Raw genomic sequence first — 23351 nt, forward strand, 5'->3', positions numbered from 1 at the left:
CCTGTCTTCCCTATGTCAAGGCAATCGATCCATAACAGACTACTCTATTGAGTTTCGCACTCTTGCTGTCTCCAGTGGCTGGAACGAGCCGGCCTTGCTCGCTCGTCTTCTGGAGGGTTTCCGCGCAGAGGTAAAGGATGAGATTCTCTCCCGGGAGGTTCCTTCCAGCGTGGATTCCTTGATTGAACTCGCTATTCGCATTGAGCGACGGGTTGATCTTCGTCACCGAGCTCGTGGAAAGGAGCTCGCGCTCTCCGTCGCCTCCCTCTCCGCATCACTACCATCTTCCTCTGCCGGCTCGGGTGCTGAGCCCATGCAGCTGGGAGGTATCCGCATCTCGACTGAGGAGAGGGAACGGAGAATCACCAACCGCCTCTGTCTCTATTGCGGTTCCGCTGGTCATTTTGTCACTTCATGTCCAGTAAAAGGCCAGAGCTCGTCAGTAAGCGGAGGGCTACTGGTGAGCGCTACTACTCCTGTCTCTCCTTCAAGATCCTGCACTACCTTGTCGGTCCATCTACGCTGGACCGGTTCGTCAGCTTCCTGCAGTGCCTTAATAGACTCTGGGGCGGAGGGCTGTTTTATGGACGAGACCTGGGCTCGGGAACATGACATTCCTCTCAGACAGTTAAAGGAGCCCACGGCCTTGTTCGCCCTGGATGGTAGTCCTCTCCCCAGGATTCAGCGTGAGACGCTACCTTTAACCCTCACTGTTTCTGGTAATCATAGTGAAACCATTTCTTTTTTAATTTTTCGTTCACCTTTTACACCTGTTGTTTTGGGCCATCCCTGGCTAGTTTGTCATAATCCTTCCATTAATTGGTCTAGTAATTCTATCCTCTCCTGGAACGTCTCTTGTCATGTGAAATGTTTAATGTCTGCTATCCCTCCTGTTTCCTCTGTCTCTTCTTCACAGGAGGAGCCTGGTGATTTGACAGGGGTGCCGGAGGAATATCACGATCTGCGCACGGTGTTCAGTCGGTCCAGGGCCACCTCTCTTCCTCCACACCGGTCGTATGATTGTAGTATTGATCTCCTTCCGGGAACCACCCCCCCCCGGGGTAGACTATACTCTCTGTCGGCTCCCGAACGTAAGGCTCTCGAAGATTATTTGTCTGTAGCTCTTGACGCCGGTACCATAGTCCCCTCCTCCTCTCCCGCCGGAGCGGGGTTTTTTTTTGTCAAGAAGAAGGACGGGTCTCTGCGCCCCTGCATAGATTATCGAGGGCTGAATGACATAACAGTGAAGAATCGTTATCCGCTTCCTCTTATGTCTTCAGCCTTCGAGATCCTGCAGGGAGCCAGGTTTTTCACTAAGTTGGACCTTCGTAACGCTTACCATCTCGTGCGCATCAGGGAGGGGGACGAGTGGAAGACGGCGTTTAACACTCCGTTAGGGCACTTTGAATACCGGGTTCTTCCTTTCGGCCTCGCTAACGCTCCAGCTGTCTTTCAGGCATTAGTCAATGATGTCCTGAGAGACATGCTGAACATCTTTGTTTTCGTTTACCTTGACGATATCCTGATTTTTTCACCGTCACTCCAGATTCATGTTCAGCACGTTCGACGTGTCCTCCAGCGCCTTTTAGAGAATTGTCTTTTTGTGAAGGCTGAGAAGTGCACTTTTCATGCCTCCTCCGTCACATTTCTCGGTTCTGTTATTTCCGCTGAAGGCATTAAGATGGATCCCGCTAAGGTCCAAGCTGTCATTGATTGGCCCGTCCCTAAGTCACGCGTCGAGCTGCAGCGCTTTCTCGGCTTCGCGAACTTCTATCGTCGTTTCATCCGTAATTTCGGTCAGGTGGCAGCTCCTCTCACAGCCCTTACTTCTGTCAAGACGTGCTTTAAGTGGTCCGTTTCCGCCCAGGGAGCTTTTGATCTCCTCAAGAATCGTTTTACATCCGCTCCTATCCTTGTTACACCTGACGTCTCTAGACAGTTCGTTGTCGAGGTTGACGCGTCAGAGGTGGGAGTGGGAGCCATCCTTTCTCAGCGCTCCCTCTCTGACGACAAGGTCCACCCATGCGCGTATTTTTCTCATCGCCTGTCGCCGTCGGAACGTAACTATGATGTGGGTAACCGCGAACTGCTCGCCATCCGGTTAGCCCTAGGCGAATGGCGACAGTGGTTGGAGGGGGCGACCGTTCCTTTTGTCGTTTGGACTGACCATAGGAACCTTGAGTACATCCGTTCTGCCAAACGACTTAATGCGCGTCAGGCGCGTTGGGCGCTGTTTTTCGCTCGTTTCGAGTTCGTGATTTCTTATCGTCCGGGCTCTAAGAACACCAAGCCTGATGCTTTGTCTCGTCTCTTCAGTTCTTCAGTAGCCTCCACTGACCCCGAGGGGATTCTCCCTGAGGGGCGTGTTGTCGGGTTGACTGTCTGGGGAATTGAGAGGCAGGTAAAGCAAGCACTCACTCAAACTCCGTCGCCGCGCGCTTGTCCTAGGAACCTTCTTTTCGTTCCCGTTCCTACTCGTCTGGCCGTTCTTCAGTGGGCTCACTCTGCCAAGTTAGCCGGCCACCCTGGCGTTCGGGGTACGCTTGCTTCCATTCGCCAGCGTTTCTGGTGGCCCACCCGGGAGCATGACACGCGTCGTTTCGTGGCTGCTTGTTCGGTCTGCGCGCAGACTAAGTCCGGTAACTCTCCTCCTGCCGGCCGTCTCAGGCCGCTTCCTATTCCCTCTCGACCGTGGTCTCACATCGCCTTAGATTTTGTCACCGGACTGCCTTCGTCAGCGGGGAAGACTGTTATTCTTACGGTTGTCGATAGGTTCTCTAAGGCGGCTCATTTCATTCCCCTTGCTAAGCTTCCTTCTGCTAAAGAGACGGCACAAATCATCATCGAGAATGTTTTCAGAATTCATGGCCTTCCGTCAGACGTCGTTTCGGACAGAGGTCCGCAATTCACGTCTCAATTTTGGAGGGAGTTTTGCCGTTTGATTGGGGCTTCCGTCAGTCTCTCTTCCGGCTTTCACCCCCAGTCTAACGGTCAAGCAGAACGGGCCAATCAGACTATTGGTCGCATCTTACGCAGTCTTTCTTTTCGCAACCCTGCGTCTTGGTCAGAACAGCTCCCCTGGGCAGAATACGCCCACAACTCGCTTCCTTCGTCTGCGACCGGGCTATCTCCTTTTCAGAGTAGCCTCGGGTACCAGCCTCCGTTGTTCTCATCTCAGTTCGCCGAGTCCAGCGTCCCCTCCGCTCAGGCTTTTGTCCAACGTTGCGAGCGCACCTGGAAGAGGGTCAGGTCTGCACTTTGCCGTTATAGGGCGCAGACTGTGAGAGCTGCTAATAAGCGTAGAACTAAGAGCCCTAGATATTGTCGCGGTCAGAGAGTTTGGCTCTCCACTCAGAACCTTCCCCTTAAGACGGCTTCTCGCAAGTTGACCCCGCGGTTCATTGGTCCATTCCGTATCTCTCAGGTCATTAATCCTGTCGCAGTGCGACTTCTTCTTCCGCGATATCTTCGTCGCGTCCACCCGGTCTTCCATGTCTCCTGTGTTAAGCCCGTTCTTCGCGCCCCCGCTCGTCTTCCCCCCCCCCCCCCCATCCTTGTCGAGGGCGCACCTATCTACAGGGTCCGTAAAATCTTGGACATGCGTCCTCGGGGCCGTGGTCATCAGTACCTAGTTGACTGGGAGGGGTACGGTCCTGAGGAGAGGAGTTGGGTTCCCTCTCGGGACGTGCTGGACCGTGCGCTGATTGATGATTTCCTCCGTTGCCGCCAGGTTTCCTCCTCGAGTGCGCCAGGAGGCGCTCGGTGAGTGGGGGGGTACTGTCATGTACTGTCATGTTGTCTTGTCTCTGTCCTTTCCCTTCACCCTGTCTCCCTCTGCTGGTCGTGTTAGGTTACCTTTTCTCCCCCGCTTTCCCCCAGCTGTCCCTTGTCTCCTCTAACTACCCATTCACCCCGTTCCCCACCTGTTCCCTTTTTTCCCTCTGATTAGGTCCCAATATCTCTCTCTGTTTCTGCTCCTGTCCTTGTCGGATTCTTGTTTGTTTGTGTCATTCATGCCTGAACCAAACTGTCGTCATGTTTGCTGTAACCTTGTCCTGTCCTGTCGGAATCTGCCGGTCCATCTGAGCCTACCTATGTTTGGTAATTAAAGAAGCTCTGTTTAAGTTGATTCGCTTTTGGGTCCTCATTCACGCACCGTAACAGGTACTGTGTATATATATATATATGTATATATTATGTTCCACCCACTTATAAAACCAAAGCTGCGCCCCTGCTATTTCCTGTTGTAATAACAACCCTTAACACATTCCAGACAACCATTAGCGCATCCCTAGCCATCTATCTTATCTAAATTACATTCGCTAACTTTTGTTACTTCATGGTTCATTCTTACATCCACATATTTGCCTTATGACAGATAGCGTATAGAATTATTGGACCTTGACATGTTGCTTTATCCACTGTGTACCTCAGTTCAAATAGATGTATATGCTGACTATTTTTGTGTGTGTCTGTGTGTGTGTGTGTGTGTGTGTGTGTGTGTGCACAGCAATGGTACACCAGCTCCATGAAGGGGGTGTGTGCGTGGCTGACAGACAGACTGGACCTTCAGCTCCACATGTACCAGCTGAAAACACTCATCAAGATTGTCAAGGTAACGCTCATTGTTGTGGTGTGAGTGTACACTGTCAACATTCACAGTAAGCTGTAGCCCTAATCGAGACTGTGTCATTTTTCTTTTCTTTTTTTTCTTCCTTAAAATTTTTTTTACCCCTTTTTCTCCCCAATTTTGTGGTGTCCAATTGTTAGTAGCTACTATCTTGTCTCATCGCTACAACTCCCGTACGGGCTCGGGAGAGATGAAGGTTGAAACTTATGCGTCCTCCGATACACAACCCAACCAAGCCGCACTGCTTCTTAACACAGCACGCATCCAACCCGGAAGCCAGCCGCACCAATGTGTCGGAGGAAACACCGTGCACCTGGCAACCTTGGTTAGCGTGCACTGCGCCCGGCCCGCCACAGGAGTCGCTGGTGCGCGATGAGACAAGGATATCCCTACCGGCCAAACCCTCCCTAACCCGGACGACGCTAGGCCAATTGTGCGTCGCCCCACAGACCTCCCGGTCGCAGCCGGTTACGACAGAGCCTGGGCGCGAACCCAGAGTCTCTGGTGGCACAGCTGGCGCTGCAGTACAGCGCCCTTAACCACTGCCCGAGACTGTCATTTTTCATGTTGGACATGAGGTATATGGAATCATGTGCTTTGTGAATAATGTTATTAATAATTACTTGGGAAATGATATGCTTTATTTTTTTATATATCTGATTCTGAACATTTAGTCTAGTCAGCACCAGATTAATACAGAGGCTTAAATGAGCTGGGTCCTAAAATAAATAAATAAGCAAATATATACTGTAGGTACACTGGGTATACAAAACAATAGAAACACCTTCCTAATATTGAGTTGCACCTCCTTTTGCCCTCAGAATAGCCTTAATTCTTCGGAGCATGGACTCTACAAGGCGTCAAAAGCGTTCCACAGGGATGCTGGCCAATGTTGACTCTGATGCTTCCCACAATTGTGTCAAGTTGGCTGGATGTCACTTGGGTGGTGGACCATTATTGATACACAGGAAACTGTATAGCGTGAAAAGTTGCAGTTCTTCTCGGTGTGCCTGGCATCTACTACTATACCCCGTTTAATGGCACTTAAATCTTTTGTCTTGCCCATTCACCCTCTGAATGGCACACATAAACAATCCATGTCTCAAGGCTGACTTCTTTAAACTGTCTCCTTCCCTTAATCTACACTGATTTTAAGTGGATTTAACAAGTGACATCAATAAGGGTTTCATAGCTTTCACATGGTCTGTTTATGTCATGAAAAGAGCAGAGGTTCCATATTTTGTATACACTCAGTGTATTAAATAAGTAGTATAAAAAAAGATATATATTTGACTACAACCTCCAACCACAGGAGGACTCAGGAGCCCGCTCTCAATGAGTGTCGACAGCCTGCTGCCGCTCTGCTAATCATCAGATGGGGGAGGAAAGGAGGTAGGGGGCCCATGTGGGTAACTAGGGGGGCCTGCCTTGGATGGGTAACTGATTCAGGGCCGGCCCTAGCCTTTTGGGGACCTAAAGCGAGCAAAACATTTTAGTCGCCCCCTTTTGAGCGCAGAGAGAAAGTTAATTTTCTGCAACTCTAAACATTTTGCCATGGGGTGTAGAGAAAACATGTTGCAGTTTTATTAAAGTCCGTTTTTAGCAGTTCTAAACATTTTGCCATAGGGTGGAGAGTCATTTTTGAAGTTTTAAAATTATTTACCTGCAATTCTAAACATTTTGCCATGACTTATGTCATGTTAATGATATCTGAGTGAGAGTGACTAACAAATTCAATGGGGGCCATGTGTGCCCGGTTGGTATTCGGGCCAGGATTACTACAAGTTTAGCTAGCTGGCTAGACCAACTTAAATAACAACACCTTTGATGGAAACCAGGTAGTTTCAGTACAATTTTATAAATGCAGACAGATCATTTGTTCATTCGAAATGGTGGGATCTTTTTGTGTCGGTAAAATTAATATTGCGAGAAATGTTGGTGGAAATATTGATTTATAAATATTGACATAATAACGATAGAATCGACGTAAACTTGGAGTCACACAATGATGTGCTGTGTTGTCCTCCCACTGAGAAACCATGCATTATATTAGGCAACAGATGACATAGTTATGATGAACTTCACTGGGTGGTAAAGTGCACGGTGATGAGCTTCATGCTCCTTTCCAGTAAGTATCGAGGGCCTTATTTTTGGTGATATGATTGATGCTTGACTGCAGTTTTACAAATAAAATATTATTTCCATAATAATCATATTTTATAGACTAGCCTACCTGCACAGCCTACCCGCACTAGATCTGTGAGCTGTTGGCTAGAGCAGGGTTTTCCCGGTGCATCATCACACACTGACTCTGTTTGGTGGAAACACCAATGATGGGGAAATTAGATTATTTTTTTAATGCCAATTTTTTAATATTCACATGAAAATCTGTTGCCAATTGGATGGAATTGTGTATCCTACTCTGAGCAGTAAGTAGTGACCCCGACTGAGTTCCCCCCCCCCCCCCAACAGTACTCCTCACTGCATTCCCAGAAAGTTGGTTGGCCCTCTATGATGTCACGTAGGTTAATACATTGCTATGTTTTCAATTACAGTGCATTCGGAAAGTATTCAGTCCCCTTGACTTTTTCCACATTTTGTTACTGAATACTTTACCGAATGCACAGTATAAAGCCCTTTTACAAAACTCCCACTGTACCTGTCATTACTAACCTTTAGAGATATGAGTTACCACACCTGGTCTCAGGGATGGATAACTGGTCTCTACTGAGTTAGTTAAATCAGATTACATTTTTTTGCACTGAATTTGTGGAACAATCTTCAAATTGTTGTTAAATGTGATGTTTCAGAAAGCTGACCTTATTACTGATGAATGTGTTTTTTATGACCCCGTTTTATTCTGCTTGCATTTTGTATTTACATTTTGATGTGTATATTTTGTGTAATTTGTGTAGTTCAGGGCTCATCTGTTTAAAAAAAAAAGACCTTGGTCTCAGTATGACTGGTAAAAAAAAGTATATTTACATTTTAAATAAACAGTTATTGGCATCTAGATTGAGTACACTCAGACATTGGAGCCCAATTTGGATGGACCTATTGAAGAAGACCACAGTGGCCTTGAATCTGGCCTTTGTCCAAATCTGTTCAGTTCCACTATTCAGCACACAACAGGCTATTGTTCTACCATTCAAACCTGACAGTCTATTCTGTTCTGACCATTCACACTCAGTCTCTGTTTCACATTGAGAGACGCCTCCATGTTCTGTGTTTTTCTGTTTGGTTTCACCCACAGAAGACCTACCGAGACTTCCGGCTCCAAGGAGTCCTGGATGGAACCCTGAACAACAAGAGCTATGAGACCGTCTACAACCGCCTCACTGTAGAGGAGGCCACCATGGCTGTCAAGGCCGGCGACGGTCTCCAAGGCATCACCATGAGGGACAGTGATGAGGAAGATGGGTGAACCTCTCCCTATAGCGCCAAGTCTGGTGGCCCTCGAATATAGACTGAAATGGGAAGTGTGCATGTGTGTGTACAGGAGATGGAAGGGGTGGAGATTACGTGTGTGTGTGTGTGTGTGTGCAACAGAAGGAGATGGAGGACTTGTAGAACACACACTTAAGTCTATGATAAAAACATCCATCGTTGTGATCCCCCCCCCCCCCCTCCCCTCCCCCACTTACTCCAGTAGTGGCTACCTTCACAGCCATAATGATAATGATGTCAGTACAGCTCAGTGGTCACCAACTGGTGGCCTTCAGTGCAGTTTCCATTTATTTAATTTGTTTGTTGGTTTCTTTGTACTTTATTTTAATAGTGATGTAGATCAAGAAAAAAAGAAACAAGTTGTGCTCTTATGGTTACCTAGATACAATCATGCCAATTGAAACAGGTTTCAGAGGTCTCGCCAATTGCAGGTCCATTCTGTGGTAAATGTACAAAGTGCATTATGAGGACATTATGAGTACATTTCAGGGTGCTTATGAGGACATTGAGGTTGTTCTTACATAATCACCCTGAAAGAGCGATGATACAGCCAATAAACATATGTTTATGCTCTACTGTATGAATGTAATGCATTGGCTAAAGTGCTACATTGTCATTTAATGTATTTAGGCTATGCTTGAGTGTATTATCCCTCACAAGAGTTAGACACAATATACATTCAAAGCTGTGTCCAGTAGGCTAAAGCTGATTGATAGAGTGCATTATGTTTTGAATCTGAATTGATGTCTTAACTGTGATACTTCAATCAGTTTGTGTCAGTAGAGTTCAAAGACAAAACAAATGGGACAAAATATAGGAAATCTATTTCTATTGTCTTCTGTGCACCTGTTTTTATTCAGGTGTGAATGTTCTAAGTGTTAGAATTAAAGTGTTTTTAAAGCAATCATGGTGTCCTGAATTTCTCCATAAACTATGTTAACAGCCCAATCTGTAATAAGGACCCTTTTATTGTTAAGGTGATGGACAGAGCTGGGGAAATCTAACACTCTCAAATTAGTAAATGAGCTATACATATTGTAAAGCTATACATTGTTTGCTAAAATACTTAAATCACAAAACAAAAACAAACAATTGAGTAATGCAAAAGATATAAACATTTAAGTTGTGTTCTTCAAAAATCATATACCCTTACCTAATATACAAATTGTGAAGTTCTTACAAATTGTGACAAACTACTTGCCATCAGTTTATAGTTTTGTTAGTATAGGGCTTAATATTGAATAAAGCCTAATAGCTATTTTGTTTTGTTCTCAAAATTATCTGAATTTCAGAACTGGTAAATTTATTGCGACATGACAACTTCATTTCAACGAATCATCTGTTCAATTTTATCATGGCCAGACTATACAACATGACACACACACAGTGTGTTTTCGTTGAGTTTACATCTTTTCAAAATAAATGCAAGTGATGGGCAGAAGTGAGCATCATGCAACCTCTGCCCACGTCCGTCTATGTCTCCTCTAGCATCACGTCGTTCTGCCGAGGATTTAACCAATCAGAATATTAATCAATCAGAATATCCCCGAATATATGTAGGCTATTCATTACTGACAAAATCTAATTACACATTAGTTAATGGTCGGTTAGTTGATGATTGAGGCAGTGTTATGATTTGTGAAGGCTTAAATCAGCGTAGGTCCAATGTTTTTTTTTTTTTGCTAAAAATAATCATAAGACAATATGAATTGGGCTACACTGCTACATTATAGGAAAGACTATAAGCAATATGGGTTAATTTTCAAATGAACCCATATTGGAGTCTACCGAAGGAGGGTTTTTTATTTTTAAATAGGCCTATAGGCTAGTATTGGTCCGGAGCATTGCATTTCCACAACAGAAACGATTTTTTCCCATATTAAAAAGAAAGGTACTCCTGCAGTTATACCTATTCATTTTCGTTACACATCTGATAATAATTTGGCTTTCAGCATATAGGTCTAACCTTACATTATATTGGTGAAGTGTCATTTATTTTAGCAATGATTCAGTAACGTTTAGCGTAACAGGAAAGGTAAATAATATCTAATATATGCTATTTTTAATCATACTTATGCATTGAGATTAATAATAGGCCTAATGATAAACCATGTAGGCCTATAGGCTGAAAACATGTATCGGCTATACTTAGACTTATTATTCTTGTTGTTATTATTGTTAGTAGTAGTATTATTACTAGCCTGTTATTATTAGTCTATTATTATACATCACTGTTTATACCTGAGCTGCGTCCTCATTGATTTACCTAAATGATCCTTGCAATAGAAGTGAGCAGTATCGTATTCTCTTCATGCCATAGACTAAGAATTTAAGGAAAATAAAACACGGGATTAACGCAAGTTTAAACCCAAATTTGGTGTAATTATACAAGATTTAAACGTCATTCAACTGATGACGCAAAATGTATAATTCTATGAAAGATGTATGGGTCTAAATCCCACCGCATTAATGAATAGCAAGCCAAGCCATATGGGTTTCAGTCAGGTCTCCACAATATTAAACAGAAAGAAATTCGAGCAGCAATGCATCCCGCTAAATCTCTTAAAGCTATAGGCTATTTAACACCAAACAGATAGCTTTTTAACCAAGAAATCAACTTAAAATATAGTCACTTATGAATTTCGACAATATTGTATATATTTTTAATAACACTAATCATTACTCCAATAATTATGCAATAATAATAATGTATTGTTACTTTTAGTGCTACTTAAATTAGAAGAAAAAACGTATATTTTATTGTATATCTATTTATAGGCCGATCTCTTATAGTCGGTGAAATTCCTTCATTCATTTCTCAATGTAGCCTATATTTTTTTATTTCAACTGAAAGAAATCAAACACTGTAGACCTAAGTCTGAATAAAGATTGCTGTCACTGAAGAAATGTTCAATCAATGCGCATATTTACCTTTTCTTATTGTCATGATTGTCATTGAGCATCCGTCTGGATACGCCCAGATGAAACGTTCCACCGTATTACCAATGTGACTTCGCCCGGAACAGGGTACAAGCTTTCATTACTCTATATTTGCTAGAGTAGTCATTGCTCTGATACAAAGTAGGGTACACCTCTCTTGATTGCTCAAACTCTCTATAGTCCTTGAGGCACTTATGGAGCTCACCACTCACGGCGTGCACACTCCCGCAGTCACACCAGCTTTGGTGGGTTTGGTATAGCACACAGGACACCGTTCTCACCATAGAATTAGAACAATTATTAATTTAATAAGATCTCTATGGCTCACCTTGAGCTCCCTCGTGTATACTTGCGGACTGCCTAAAAAATGAATAGTTCTACTTAAATTAACTTTGTGTTTTATGTAAATACTGAAGTCTATATTCAGTACCCAAAATGTAACGGCCTATAATTTAAGACAAGCACCAAAGGCCCTTGATCACAGCATGTAGCGTTGTATCCTAGCCTTTTGTCAAAATTGATCGACTATAATTAAGATTAGATAGTAATGTGTTCTTAATAGTAGTTTGTCTTATTAGTGAATTGCTATGGAGGTTTGGACACCAACTGTTTTATTTGGATGTATGTACTATTGAGGTATTGTAGGCCTATAGAGAGTATAATTCTACTACTGTCTAATCTATTATTAAATACATGTCCTTGAATAGCCTATATGATTAGCATAATATGGATAAGCCCATATTGCAATCCCCCATTTGTAAAAACCAATGCCTACTATTTTATATTGTTGCATGCGTAAAATAGCATACAGGTAATCACACATACTGTATATGATGAGCGAAAAAATATGTCAAATTCTGACATCCTCTGACCCCACACAGCGCCCGTCGTCTTGTGCGATTTCAAATGATGTCACATGAAGCCACAAGGGGACCTCAGATTTGCCAAACACTTTACAGTTGAACAAGACTGGCCACTAAAGAACACCTCATTCGCGACGCGGGTGACACACGCACCCATAGCAGTAGTAGAGGGGCCACAAGTGGAGAATTGATGGAAGAGAATTTAGCAATTATCTACTTTTTCTTCTTAGATGGTAACGATTGGTGAGGTTTTGGCTGTATTGACTCAACACGACATATTGAGCAGTCCCGCAAGACATAAGTGCTGATTGTCCAGAATCAACGGGAACAGTGAGGGGGCTTGCGTCGACCCAGAGTGCGCCGAATGATGTCCTTTCTAGCGGGGCAGTGAGAAGGAATCAAAGGTATCTACAAAAGGAGCTGTAACCTGGCTTTCCAAAAGGTGTCGTTTTGAAAGTCATGGACAGTGCGCTCTACCACTCAGCGGGAATTTTCGGCTCCCCCTCGGCTTCTGAAAACTTGACTGCAGGCGGAAAGATGATCACCCCCACCAAGCCTCTCGCTTTTTCGATCGAACGGATTATGGCCAGGACGCCCGAGCCAAAGTCGATACCTTTCCCCAACCTATTCCATCACACTCCGGTGGGTAGGCCTGAAGCAGACCCGAAGCAAGCGCTCAACATGACTTCATCATCACTACATTGCATGATACCATTCGTGCCACTGGCATACGAACCGGGTCATAAACTAAATATTAATGGATTGGATACGAGTCAATTTGAGGCTTCCTCATATAATTCAAATGAGTTGGTGGGCATTGGTTTGAACTATAAGAACGAACAACCAGATGTGAGCCCGTCGGTGGGACAATACAAACTCTTTCGACCCCGGGTGGTGAACCAGTCGTCTTTTCATGCCATGGGGGCCGTCTGCTACCTGAACTGCGGGGAGAGTGCGTGCCCACCCCCGGCCAGCATCGTAAACATCCACCCCATGGCCTCCTACTTTCTCAACACGCCGCTGCAACATGCACGCCAGAGAGCTTTTCTCGCGGAGAAAAATAAAGTGTCTCACTGCACAGACAGATACCCATCCGGAGTTGCATTTAAAGACATTTCCCAAACTCAACTCCATCACTACATGAAAGAGAGTGCACAGATTATATCCGACAAACTATTCAAGGGCTCTTCCAAATTGAACAGTGCTTGCGCAAGCGGCAAACCCAAAGTATTCACCTGCGAGGTTTGCGGAAAGGTAAGAACATACATTTCGTACATGTGGTGGTCTCTGCCTTACGGGCCTGCTTGATTAAAAAAATATATTGTAATTGTATAATTATATATATTTCTATTCACAGGTGTTCAATGCCCACTACAATTTAACGCGCCACATGCCCGTGCACACCGGAGCGAGACCATTCGTCTGCAAAGTATGCGGCAAGGGATTTCGACAAGCAAGCACCCTTTGTCGCCACAAAATTATTCATACTCAGGTATTCTATTCAATCATCATCATCATCATCATCATACCCAAAGCCGTTCACAATTACGCAATGTTCTATTTGTTTAAGCTATAGAAAAACCACAAAATAGGGCTACATCTTTGGAAAATGTTATATAACAACGCATCAATGCCATGATTGTATTTCAGGATATATTCATATTGTGGCCTGGTGTTGAACTGTATAGTATTTTTAGCGTTCACTTGTAGGCCTATATACACAATCTTATTGAAAAGTATATAGCGTTGTTTATTCTATTTACCAATTGTACTGTACAGTTTTCGTTGGATCCCAAATAATACGTTTCTAAAATCACATTAATTTCTACATATGCCCTTCACAGGAAAAGCCTCATAAATGCAACCAGTGTGGAAAAGCGTTCAACCGGAGTTCAACTCTTAACACACACACACGAATCCATGCAGGTTACAAACCCTTCATCTGTGAGTTCTGCGGTAAAGGATTTCATCAAAAAGGTGAGAAAGAATGTTAATCTATTCAAGTGTTTTGGATTATGTGATTATTTATATTATGCGATTATTTCTTTGCAATATCTGGATGTAATATGATTTATTCTGCTTTGAGGAACATATATTGATTCCGTTCAGAATTAAATGTATGTTGCTCATTTCAACAGACTAAATATACAATGAATGTATGGCTTAATGGATGACTTGGCTTAAAACGGGATTGACAACTAACTGTGGCACTGACTTTACAATATTGTTGACATCCACGTTCTTTTTGACATTGCTTTTCAAGGTAACTACAAGAACCACAAATTGACGCATAGCGGCGAGAAACAGTTCAAGTGTAACATCTGCAACAAGGCCTTCCACCAAGTGTACAACCTGACGTTCCACATGCACACGCACAATGACAAGAAGCCATTCACGTGCCCGACTTGCGGCAAGGGATTCTGCCGGAACTTTGACCTGAAAAAGCACATCCGAAAACTACATGATCTCTCTGGCTCCAAATCCCCTGCCACTCTCGTCACAAGCGAAACACACTAAAAAGTTCCGGAGCTAAAATGCCAGCCGTTGCGCCTTTACGCTTATTTGCTCAAATCTGGAAATAAGCGCGCGAGTTTAGAAGATGTTGTGGACATTTACATTTTAGTCATTTAGCAGACGCTCTTATCCAGAGCGATTTACAGGACCATTCTATTAGTACATATTTTCCTTGAATTTTACATTATAATGTCATTATTCTGTTGTTTTCTTTCAATCTCAGGATTACTGTAAAATGTCAATATTTATTTGAAATTGTAACACAAATAATTTAAGAGAATAATTGAAGACTATATACAAATTATTTTTTGTTGTGATGAGTGTGGTAGCCTACCCCATTTTGTATGATGCCCTTGCTAAAGTTACATGATTTGCCAACATTTGTGTATATGCAAAGTTTTCAGTGTTGGGGAATAGCGAATTTCATGTAGTTCAACTAGTTAACTACATTTTGCATAAGCTTGGTGGTAGTTGACCTAAATTCAAATCTAGGTAGTGTTTTAAGTAGTTAATTACTTATTTTTTTGTGCCATATAGCGGTGTAGCTAACTACTGGAACTACACACTACATTTTTTGCTAAAATAAAATATGGTTGAAGTAGGCAATAATTTCCTTTTTTTGCCAACAGATCGGTTTAAGTCTCACTTGAAACCTCGTTTTTGTGTTTAATAGGCTAAATTACACATTTTGTTAACCCCAATGTGATCACTTCTTGCAATTTGTAGTGCATGACATGCATTTCAGATTTACATATGATAGTTTTTCACAAAGTAGGTTGGATGTAGTGAACTACTTTTTCAAAGTAACTTCAGTTAAGTAAACTATATTTATCTTAAGGGCAGCTTTAGTGTAGCTTAACTTAAGTAATTGGTAGCTTGGTAAACTATATTTTCTGACTAGCTTCCCCAACACTGAAAGTTTTGCAAAAAAAACTACGTCTTTGACACGTATAGGCTACATTGTTAAGCAGGTGCACATACTAAATAATGTAAGTTATGAAATGAAAATAATGACAATAAAATGAAACTGTGTATATGTCATATTGTGTCTGACATGTTTAAGAAAAAGGAATTCCATAAAACATTATTTAGAAATGGACATACATGGGCCAAACGATTCCCGTGATGGTAAAGGGAAGTATTTTGATAATAATAATCATCATCATCCGTTTAATTGTTTTTGCCTTTGACTAAGGATCTTACCATAATTGTGAGGTGTAAATGTAGGAAAACACTTCTATAGCCTCAGGGGTGTAGGCTTCCATGCAAGGTTATGCATGTCGGCTAGGAAAGCTATAGCCTTAATCTTTAGGACAGCTACCCCCTCTTGTGGACAGTATTGAGAAATACGAGTCTACCTGTTGACCCTTGTAGCCAAATAGGCTACAATGAAACAAAATTCTTCTTCAAATACGAGTCAACTGCGAACATCTTGGCAAAATGTTAAACTTTGTTTTATTAGGAAAAAGTTCTCATTTGCATTGCACTGAGAGTCAACATTACCTGACCTTGCCTCTCACTAACAATCCAAAGTAATGCAGGCGCAGGATTCCAACCTGAAACGACTTCCATGCATTCAGGTTAACAGTGCATTCGGAAAGTAGTCAGACCCCTTGACTTTTTCCACATTTTGTTACGTTACAGACTTATTCTAAAATGGATTGAATAAAAAAAATCCTCATCAATTTATACACAATACCCCATGATGACAAAGTGAAAACAGTTTTTAAGAAATGTTTGCAAATGTATATACCTTTTTTTTAAAAATATTTTTAATATACCTTATTTACATAAGTATTCAGACCCTTTGCTATGAGACTCGAACTTGAGCTCAGGTGCATCCTGTTTCCATTGATCATCCTTTAGATGTTTTTACAACATGATTCAAGTCCACCTTTGGTAAATTCAATTGATTGGACATGATTTGGAAATGCACACACCTGTCTATATAAAGTCCCACATAACCAAGCCATGAGGTGGAAGGAAATGTCCGTAGAGCTCCGAGACAGGATTGTGTCGAGGCACAGATCTGGGAAAATGTCTGCAGCATTGAAGGTCCCCAAGAACACATCATTCTTAAATTGAAGAACATTTGGAACCACCAAGACATTTTGAGCAAACTGAATATTTCGGGGAGAAGCGCCTTGGTTAGGGAGGTGACCATGGTCACTCTGACATCGCTCCAGAGTTACTCTTCCAAGTTCTAGGAAGAGTCTTGGTGGTTCCAAACTTCTTCCATTTAAGAATGATGGAGGTCACTGTGTTCTTGGGGACCTTCAATGCTGCAGACATTTTGAGCAAGCTGAGCAATTGGGGGAAAAGGGCCTTGGTTAGGGAGAAGACCAAGAACCCGATGGTCCTTCTGACAGCTCTCCAGAGTTCCACTATGGAGATGGGAGAACCTTCCAAAATGACAACCATCTCCTTAGCACTCCACTAATCAGGCCTTTATGGTAAAGTGGCTAGAAAGAAGCCACTCCTTAGTAAAAGGCACATGACAGCCCGTTTGGAGTTTGCCAAGGGAAACAAGATTCTCTGGTCTGATGAAACCAAGATTGAGCTCTAAATGTCCTTGAGTGGACCAGCCAGAGCCCGGACTTGAACCCGATCGAACATCTCTGGAGAGACCTGAAAATAGCTGTGCAGCGACGCTCACCATCCAAGCTGACAGAGCTTGAGAGGATCTGCAGAGAAGAAAGGGAGAAATTCTCCAAATACAGGTGTGCCAAGAAGACTCAAGGCTGTAATCCCTGCTGAAGTTGCTTCAACAATGTACTGAGTAAAGGGTCTGAATACTTATGTAAATGTGATATTTCAGTTTTATTTTTAATATGTTTTTGCTTTGTCATTATGGGGTATTATGTGTAGATTGATAAAGGGAAAAAACGATCTAATCAATTTTAGAATAAGACTGTAACGTGAAGAAAGTGAAGGAGTTTGAATACATTCCGAATGCACTGTATGTCCAGGTTTGATCTCCCAGGCTATAGCTTTTAATTCTATGCAACTGATCTTCAATTTGTTTATGGATCATAGGTTATTCTTCAGTTAGGATATTCACCATATTATAAAGAAGAATTAGGAAAAGGTGGGGCATAATTCAATTAGGCCTATCAGTGAATGGGCCAATGTTTTTACTTTTTGTTTTGAGAGAATGTGACATGTCTGTATGGCATTTTCGATAAATATATCATGACATGTAGCCTAAGCCTGCCTCATGCAACAAAAAGGTCACACACACACACACACACACACGACTAGGACTAGGCTACCACTTCATTTGTGGGCAAGTGTGTCATGAATTGTGAAAAAAATGTCTGTCAATATCACTGACTTAGTCTGTTACCGGATATAGCCCTAAAGGTGGACAGTGAATGATCCTATACAAACCACTGCCGTTGTGCCCTTAATCAAGGCATTTAACCCCAAATTGCTCTCTATCCAGCATGTGCCTCTCAACACTTGTGTTTCTCGGGATGTAAGAGGAAAGGCAGAAATTAAAGTAATTACGGTTCTAACCAAATGGACTACAAAGGAAATGCTCTATTTTATTTTAAAAACTGGGTGCATCGAGCCCTGGATACTGATTGGCTGACTGCTGTGGTATATCAGATCATATACCACTGGAAAGACTAAATATTTATTTTCCCTGCTCTAATTATGTTGGTAACCAGTTTATAATAGCAATAAGGAACCTCTGGGGTTTGTGATATATGGCCAATATACCACGGCTAAGGGCTGTGTCCAGGCACTCTGCGTAGCGTCATGGATAAGAACAGCTCTTAGCTGTGGTATGTTGGCCATATACCACACCCCCTTAGGTCTTATTGCTTAAATATTCTTGTTATTGACTAATATATTTATTTTCATATTTCATATAATTTGAAAGGCCTACCATCAGTTATATTAATGGAGAAGTTAAATAATATACACTACCGTTCAAAAGTTTGGGGTCACTTAGAAATGTCCTTGTTTTTGAAAGAAAAGCAAAAAAATAACATAAAATTGATCAGAAATACAGTGTAGACATTGTTAATTTTGTAAATGACTATTGTAGCTAGAAATGGCCGATTTTTTTTGTGGAATATCAACATAGGCGTACAGAGGCCCATTATCAGCAAGCATCCCTTGTGTGTTCCAATGGCACGTTGTGTTAGCTAATCCAAGTTTATCAATTTAAAAGGCTAATTGATCATGAGAAAACCCTTTTGCAATTATGTTAGCACAACTGAAAAATGGTGTTCTGACTAAAGAAGCAATAAAACTGGCCTTCTTTAGACTAGTTGAGTATCTGGAGCATCAGCATTTGTTGGTTCGATTACAGGCTCAAAATGGCCAGAAACAAAGTACTTTCTAATGAGGTCCATCACTTGGGGGGAATGGCCAAGTGATGGAAAATCTGATAGAAATGAAAGATCTGGTGTGCCTGAATGATGGATTGATGTAGCCACAATGAAAGAGTTTGACTTGGACCTCACTCTGGTATCTAGCTAAGGTGCAAAGCACTTAAGTAGTACTTGAAAGTATTTTTACTTAATTTTTTTTGGGGGGGTATCTGTACTTTACTTTACTACTTATATTTTTGACAACTTTGACTTTTACTTCACTACATTCCTAAAGAAAATGATGTACTTTTTACTCCATACATTTTCCATGACAGCCAAAAGTACTTCAAATCAAATTGTATTAGTCACATGCGCTGAATACAACAGGTGTAGTAGACCTTACACTGAAATGCTTACTTACAAGCCCCTAACCAACAATGCAGTTAAAAAAAAATCTGAATAAGAAATAAATGTAACAGGTACTTAAAGTGCAGCAGTAAAATACCAATAGTAAGACTATTTACAGGGGGGTACCGGTACAGAGTCAACCTGTTAGTTGAGGTAATATGTACAGTGGGGAGAACAAGTATTTGATACACTGCCGATTTTGCAGGTTTCCCTATTACAAAGCATGTAGAGGTCTGTAATTTTTATCATAGGTACACTTCAACTGTGAATGACGGAATCTAAAAATCTAAAAATCTAAAAATCCAGAAAATCACATTGTATGATTTTTAAGTAATTAATTGCATAAATGCATTTTATTGCATGACATAAGTGTTTGATCACCTACCATCCAGTAAGAATTCCGGCTCTCACAGTCCTGTTAGTTTTTCTTTAAGAAGCCCTCCTGTTCTCCACTCATTACCTGTATTATCTGCACCTGTTTGAACTCGTTACTTGTATACCTGTATAAAAGACACCTGTCCAGACTCTCAATCAAACAGACTCCAACCTCTCCACAATGACCAAGACCAGAGAGCTGTGTAAGGACATCAGGGATACAATTGTAGACCTGCACAAGGCTGGGATGGGCTACAGGACAATAGGCAAGCAGCTTGGTGAGAAGGCAACAACTGTTGGCGCAATTATTAGAAAATGGAGGAAATTCAAGATGACGGTCAATCACCCTCGGGCCGGGGCTCCATGCAAGATCTCACCTCGTGGGGCATCAATGATCATGAGGAAGGTGAGGGATCAGCCCAGAACTACACGGCAGGACCTGGTCAATGACCTGAAGAGAGCTGGGACCACAGTCTCAAAGAAAACCATTAGTAACACACTATGCCGTCATGGATTAAAATCCTGCAGCGCACGCAAGGTCCCCCTGCTCAAGCCAGCGCATGTCCAGGCCCGTCTGAAGTTTGCCAATGACCATTTGGATGATCCAGAGGAGGAATGGGAGGTCATGTGGTCTGATGAGACAGAAATAGAGCTTTTTGGTCTGAATTCCACTCGCCGTGTTTGGAGAAAGAAGAAGGATGAGTACAACCTCAAGAACACCATCACAACTGTGAAGCATGGAGGTGGGAACATCATTCTTTGGGGATGCTTTTCTGTAAAGGGGACAGGACGACAGCACTGTATTGAGGGGAGGATGGATGGATGGATGGGGCCATGTATCGCGAGATCTTGACCAACAACCTCCTTCTCTCAGTAAGAGCATTGAAGATGGGTCGTGGCTGGGTCTTCCAGCATGACAAAGACCCGAAACACACAGCCAGGGAAATTAAGGAGTGGCTCCGTAAGAAGCATCTCAAGGTTCTGGAGTGGCCTAGCCAGTCTCCAGACTTGAACCCAATAAAAAAATCTTTGGAGGGAGCTGAAAGTCCGTATTGCCCAGCGACAGCCCCGAAACCTGAAGGATCTGGAAGCCATTTGATTAGATGTTTAGGAGTCTTAGAAGGTAGAAGCTGTTTAGAAGCCTTTTGGACCTAGACTTGGTGCTCCGGTACCGCTTGCCATGCGGTAGAAGGGAGAACAGTCTATGACTAGGTTGGCTGGAGTCTTTGACTATTTTTAGGGCCTTCCTCTGACACCGCCTGGTATAGTGGTCCTGGATGGCAGGCAACTTAGCCCCAGTTATGTACTGGGCCGTTCGCACTACCCTCTGTAGTGCCTTGCGGTCGGAGGCCGAGCAGTTGTCATACCAGGCAGTGATGCAACCAGTCAGGATGCTCTCGATGGTGCAGCTGTAGAACCTTTTGAGGATCTGAAGACCCATGCCAAATCTTTTTAGTGTCCTGAGGGGGAATAGGCTTTGTCGTGCCCTCTTCACGACTGTCTTGGTGTGCTTGGACCATGTTAGTTTGTTGGTGATGTGGACACCAAGGAACTTGAAGCTCTCAACCTGCTCCACTACAGCCCCGACGATGAGAATGGGGGCGTGCTCGGTCCTATTTTTCCTGTAGTCCACAATCATCTCCTTTGTCTTGATCACATTGAGGGAGAGGTTGTTGTTCTGGCACCACATGGCCAGGTCTCTGACCTCCTCCCTATTGCTGTCTTGTTGTTGTCGGTGACCATCTACTTTGGTAGATTACTTTTTTTTAAAGCATTCTGAGGATTATGTCCTGAATTTTTTGTTTCACTGTTGTGTCACCGGCAAACTTAATGATGCTGTTGGAGTCTTGCCTGGCCGTGCAGTCATGAGTGAACAGGGAGTACAGGAGGGGACTGAGCACACACCCCTGAGGGTCCCCTGTGTTGAGGATCAATGTGGCGGATGTGTTGTTACCTACCCTCACCACCTGGGGGCGGCCCCTCAGGAAGTCCAGGATCCAGTTGCAGTGTTTAGTCCCAGGGTCCTTAGCTTATTGATTAGTTTTGAGGGCACTATGGTGTTGAATGCTGAGCTGTAGTCAATTAATAGCATTCTCAAATAGGTGTTCCTTTTCTCCAGGTGGGAAAGGGCAGTGTGGAGTGCAGTAGAGATTACACCATCTGTGGATTTGTTAGGGCGGTATGCAAATTGGAGTGGGTCTAGGGTTTCTGGGATGATGGTGTTGATGTGACACATGACCAGCCTTTCAAAGCACTTCGTGGCTACAGACGTGAGTGCTACGAGTCGGTAGTGTTGTAAAACACAGTGTGGGAGGAGGGGAAACTACCAGGCAGTTGGAAGGAGGCAGTAGTGGTACCAATCCGGAAGCCAAGGAAGGACCCAATGAGGCCAACAAGCTATTGGCCAATAGCTTTAACATCATATGTATGTAAGATTATGGAACGTGATTACGGAGAGGCTAACTTACTTCCCGGAGAGCAGGGGACTAGTATCGCCACATCAGAGTGGGTTCAGGAACGGTAGAGGAACTATGGACCCACTACTCTGCTTAGAAGCAGAGGTCAGGAAGGCTCAGGTGAAGGATGAGACTGTTGTAGCTGTCTTTTTTGATGTGGAGAAGGTGTATGATATGATGTGGAAGGAGGGATTGTTAATCAAGCTTGATATTATGGGGGTAGGAGGAAGAACATACAACTGGATAAAAGATTTCCTGTTTGGAAGGTTTATCCAGGTGAGGGTGGGGAAGTCTCTATCAGGCTGGTGCATAATGACATACCACAGGGGAGCGTTATTAGTCCTCTGTTGTTCTCAATCATGATCAATGATGTTTACTTTCAGGTTACATACCGATATTGGGAGGTCGATATTTGCAGATGATGGGCCCTTATGGAAGAAATGTGCCATACATAGTCATGAAGGTACAGGAAGCAATTGATGAGGTAGAGTGGTGGTCATTCATGTGGGGATTCAGGTTCTCTGTAAAGAAAACTCAGACAGTGTTCTTTACCAGGGGGAAGGTGGGAGATGAGGTATGCTTGAGGTTATATGGAAGAAACTTGGAGAGGGTGAGGGCCTTCAGGTTCCTTGGGGTATACTTTGACGCTAGACTAACCTGGGTAGAACACATTGAGAGAGTGTTGGGAAAATGTAAGAAGGTGCTAAATGTGATGCGCTGTCTGACTGGGAAGGAGTGGGGGGGCTGGGCGTTCCTCATTGAGGACCATGTATGTTGCATTGATCTGCTCTGTAATAGACTATGGCATTATAGCGTATGGTTCGGCTGCCCGGACATCATTGGAAAGGCTAGATGTCATACAGGGACAAGGACTCCGAATATGTAGTGGGGTGTTTCGGACGTCCCCAGTGGCTGCACTACAGGTGGAGGTGGGGGATATGCCATTGCAGATTAGGAGACAACAGCTGGCAATTAATTATTGGGTCAGCCTACAGGGACATGGGGTGTCACATCCTGAAAAATAGATTTTACAGGCATGCTGGGAACATGAGCGAAGACAGAACACAAGCTTTGAGTGGGTGGGTAATACCCAGGTGAAGGAGATGGGACTGTGTGGAAGGGAGTTTAGTCTAATGGTAGCTATTCCTGTGAACACACTATGGCTATTCCCACCTCCAGTAGTTGATCTAGAAGTGTAGAGAGACTACAGAAAGAGAGGGAGGGTGTTGATCCATCTCATATGTTTAAGAGATGTCTGGATTCTGGGTATCAGGATTTTGTGGCCATTTGCACAGATGGTTCAAAAGATCCAAGGACAGGACGTACTGGGTCAGCATTTGTAGTGCAGGATATATATACAGCAGATCATCTGGCTTTAAATACAGCAGAGCTG

At 43.2% G+C, this 23351-nt stretch overlaps 2 protein-coding genes across 19 annotated transcripts in view; both read left to right on the forward strand.

Annotated features, from left to right (window-relative positions):
• Nucleotides 1–8981, forward strand: part of cadps2 (calcium dependent secretion activator 2) — a 268319-nt gene extending 259338 nt beyond the window's left edge. For all 18 annotated transcript variants that reach the window (XR_016495113.1, XM_090231185.1, XM_090231186.1 and 15 more), the window contains 2 exons: nucleotides 4511–4615; nucleotides 7884–8981. Coding sequence is in view for 17 of the 18 variants with exons in the window: in XM_090231185.1 (XP_090087311.1) it covers nucleotides 4511–4615; nucleotides 7884–8054 (276 nt within the window). In the remaining variant the exon portion in view is untranslated. The remainder of the gene's footprint in view (nucleotides 1–4510; nucleotides 4616–7883) is intronic.
• Nucleotides 8982–11945: 2964 nt separating this feature from the next.
• LOC110521342 (fez family zinc finger protein 1-like) lies at nucleotides 11946–15432 on the forward strand. The gene is made up of 4 exons (XM_021598838.3): nucleotides 11946–13134; nucleotides 13238–13372; nucleotides 13725–13857; nucleotides 14144–15432. The coding sequence occupies exons 1-4, from the start codon at nucleotides 12340–12342 to the stop codon at nucleotides 14395–14397; spliced, it is 1317 nt and encodes a 438-aa protein (XP_021454513.1). The 5' UTR covers nucleotides 11946–12339; the 3' UTR covers nucleotides 14398–15432.
• The last annotated feature ends 7919 nt before the right edge of the window (nucleotides 15433–23351 follow it).

This window comes from Oncorhynchus mykiss, chromosome 4 (assembly GCF_057628025.1).
Source record: "Oncorhynchus mykiss isolate SJ-2025 chromosome 4, ASM5762802v1, whole genome shotgun sequence".
NCBI lineage: Eukaryota > Metazoa > Chordata > Actinopteri > Salmoniformes > Salmonidae > Oncorhynchus > Oncorhynchus mykiss.

What these genes read in the sequence shown, in the direction of transcription:
- LOC110521342 (XM_021598838.3), top strand. Translation starts at nt 12,340, where the DNA reads ATGGACAGTGCGCTCTACCACTCAGCGGGAATTTTCGGCTCCCCCTCG. An exon ending in ACAAAATTATTCATACTCAG is followed by an intron (nt 13,373 to 13,724) that starts GTATTCTATTCA and finishes TGCCCTTCACAG; the next exon opens with GAAAAGCCTCATAAATGCAA. An exon ending in TAAAGGATTTCATCAAAAAG is followed by an intron (nt 13,858 to 14,143) that starts GTGAGAAAGAAT and finishes TTGCTTTTCAAG; the next exon opens with GTAACTACAAGAACCACAAA.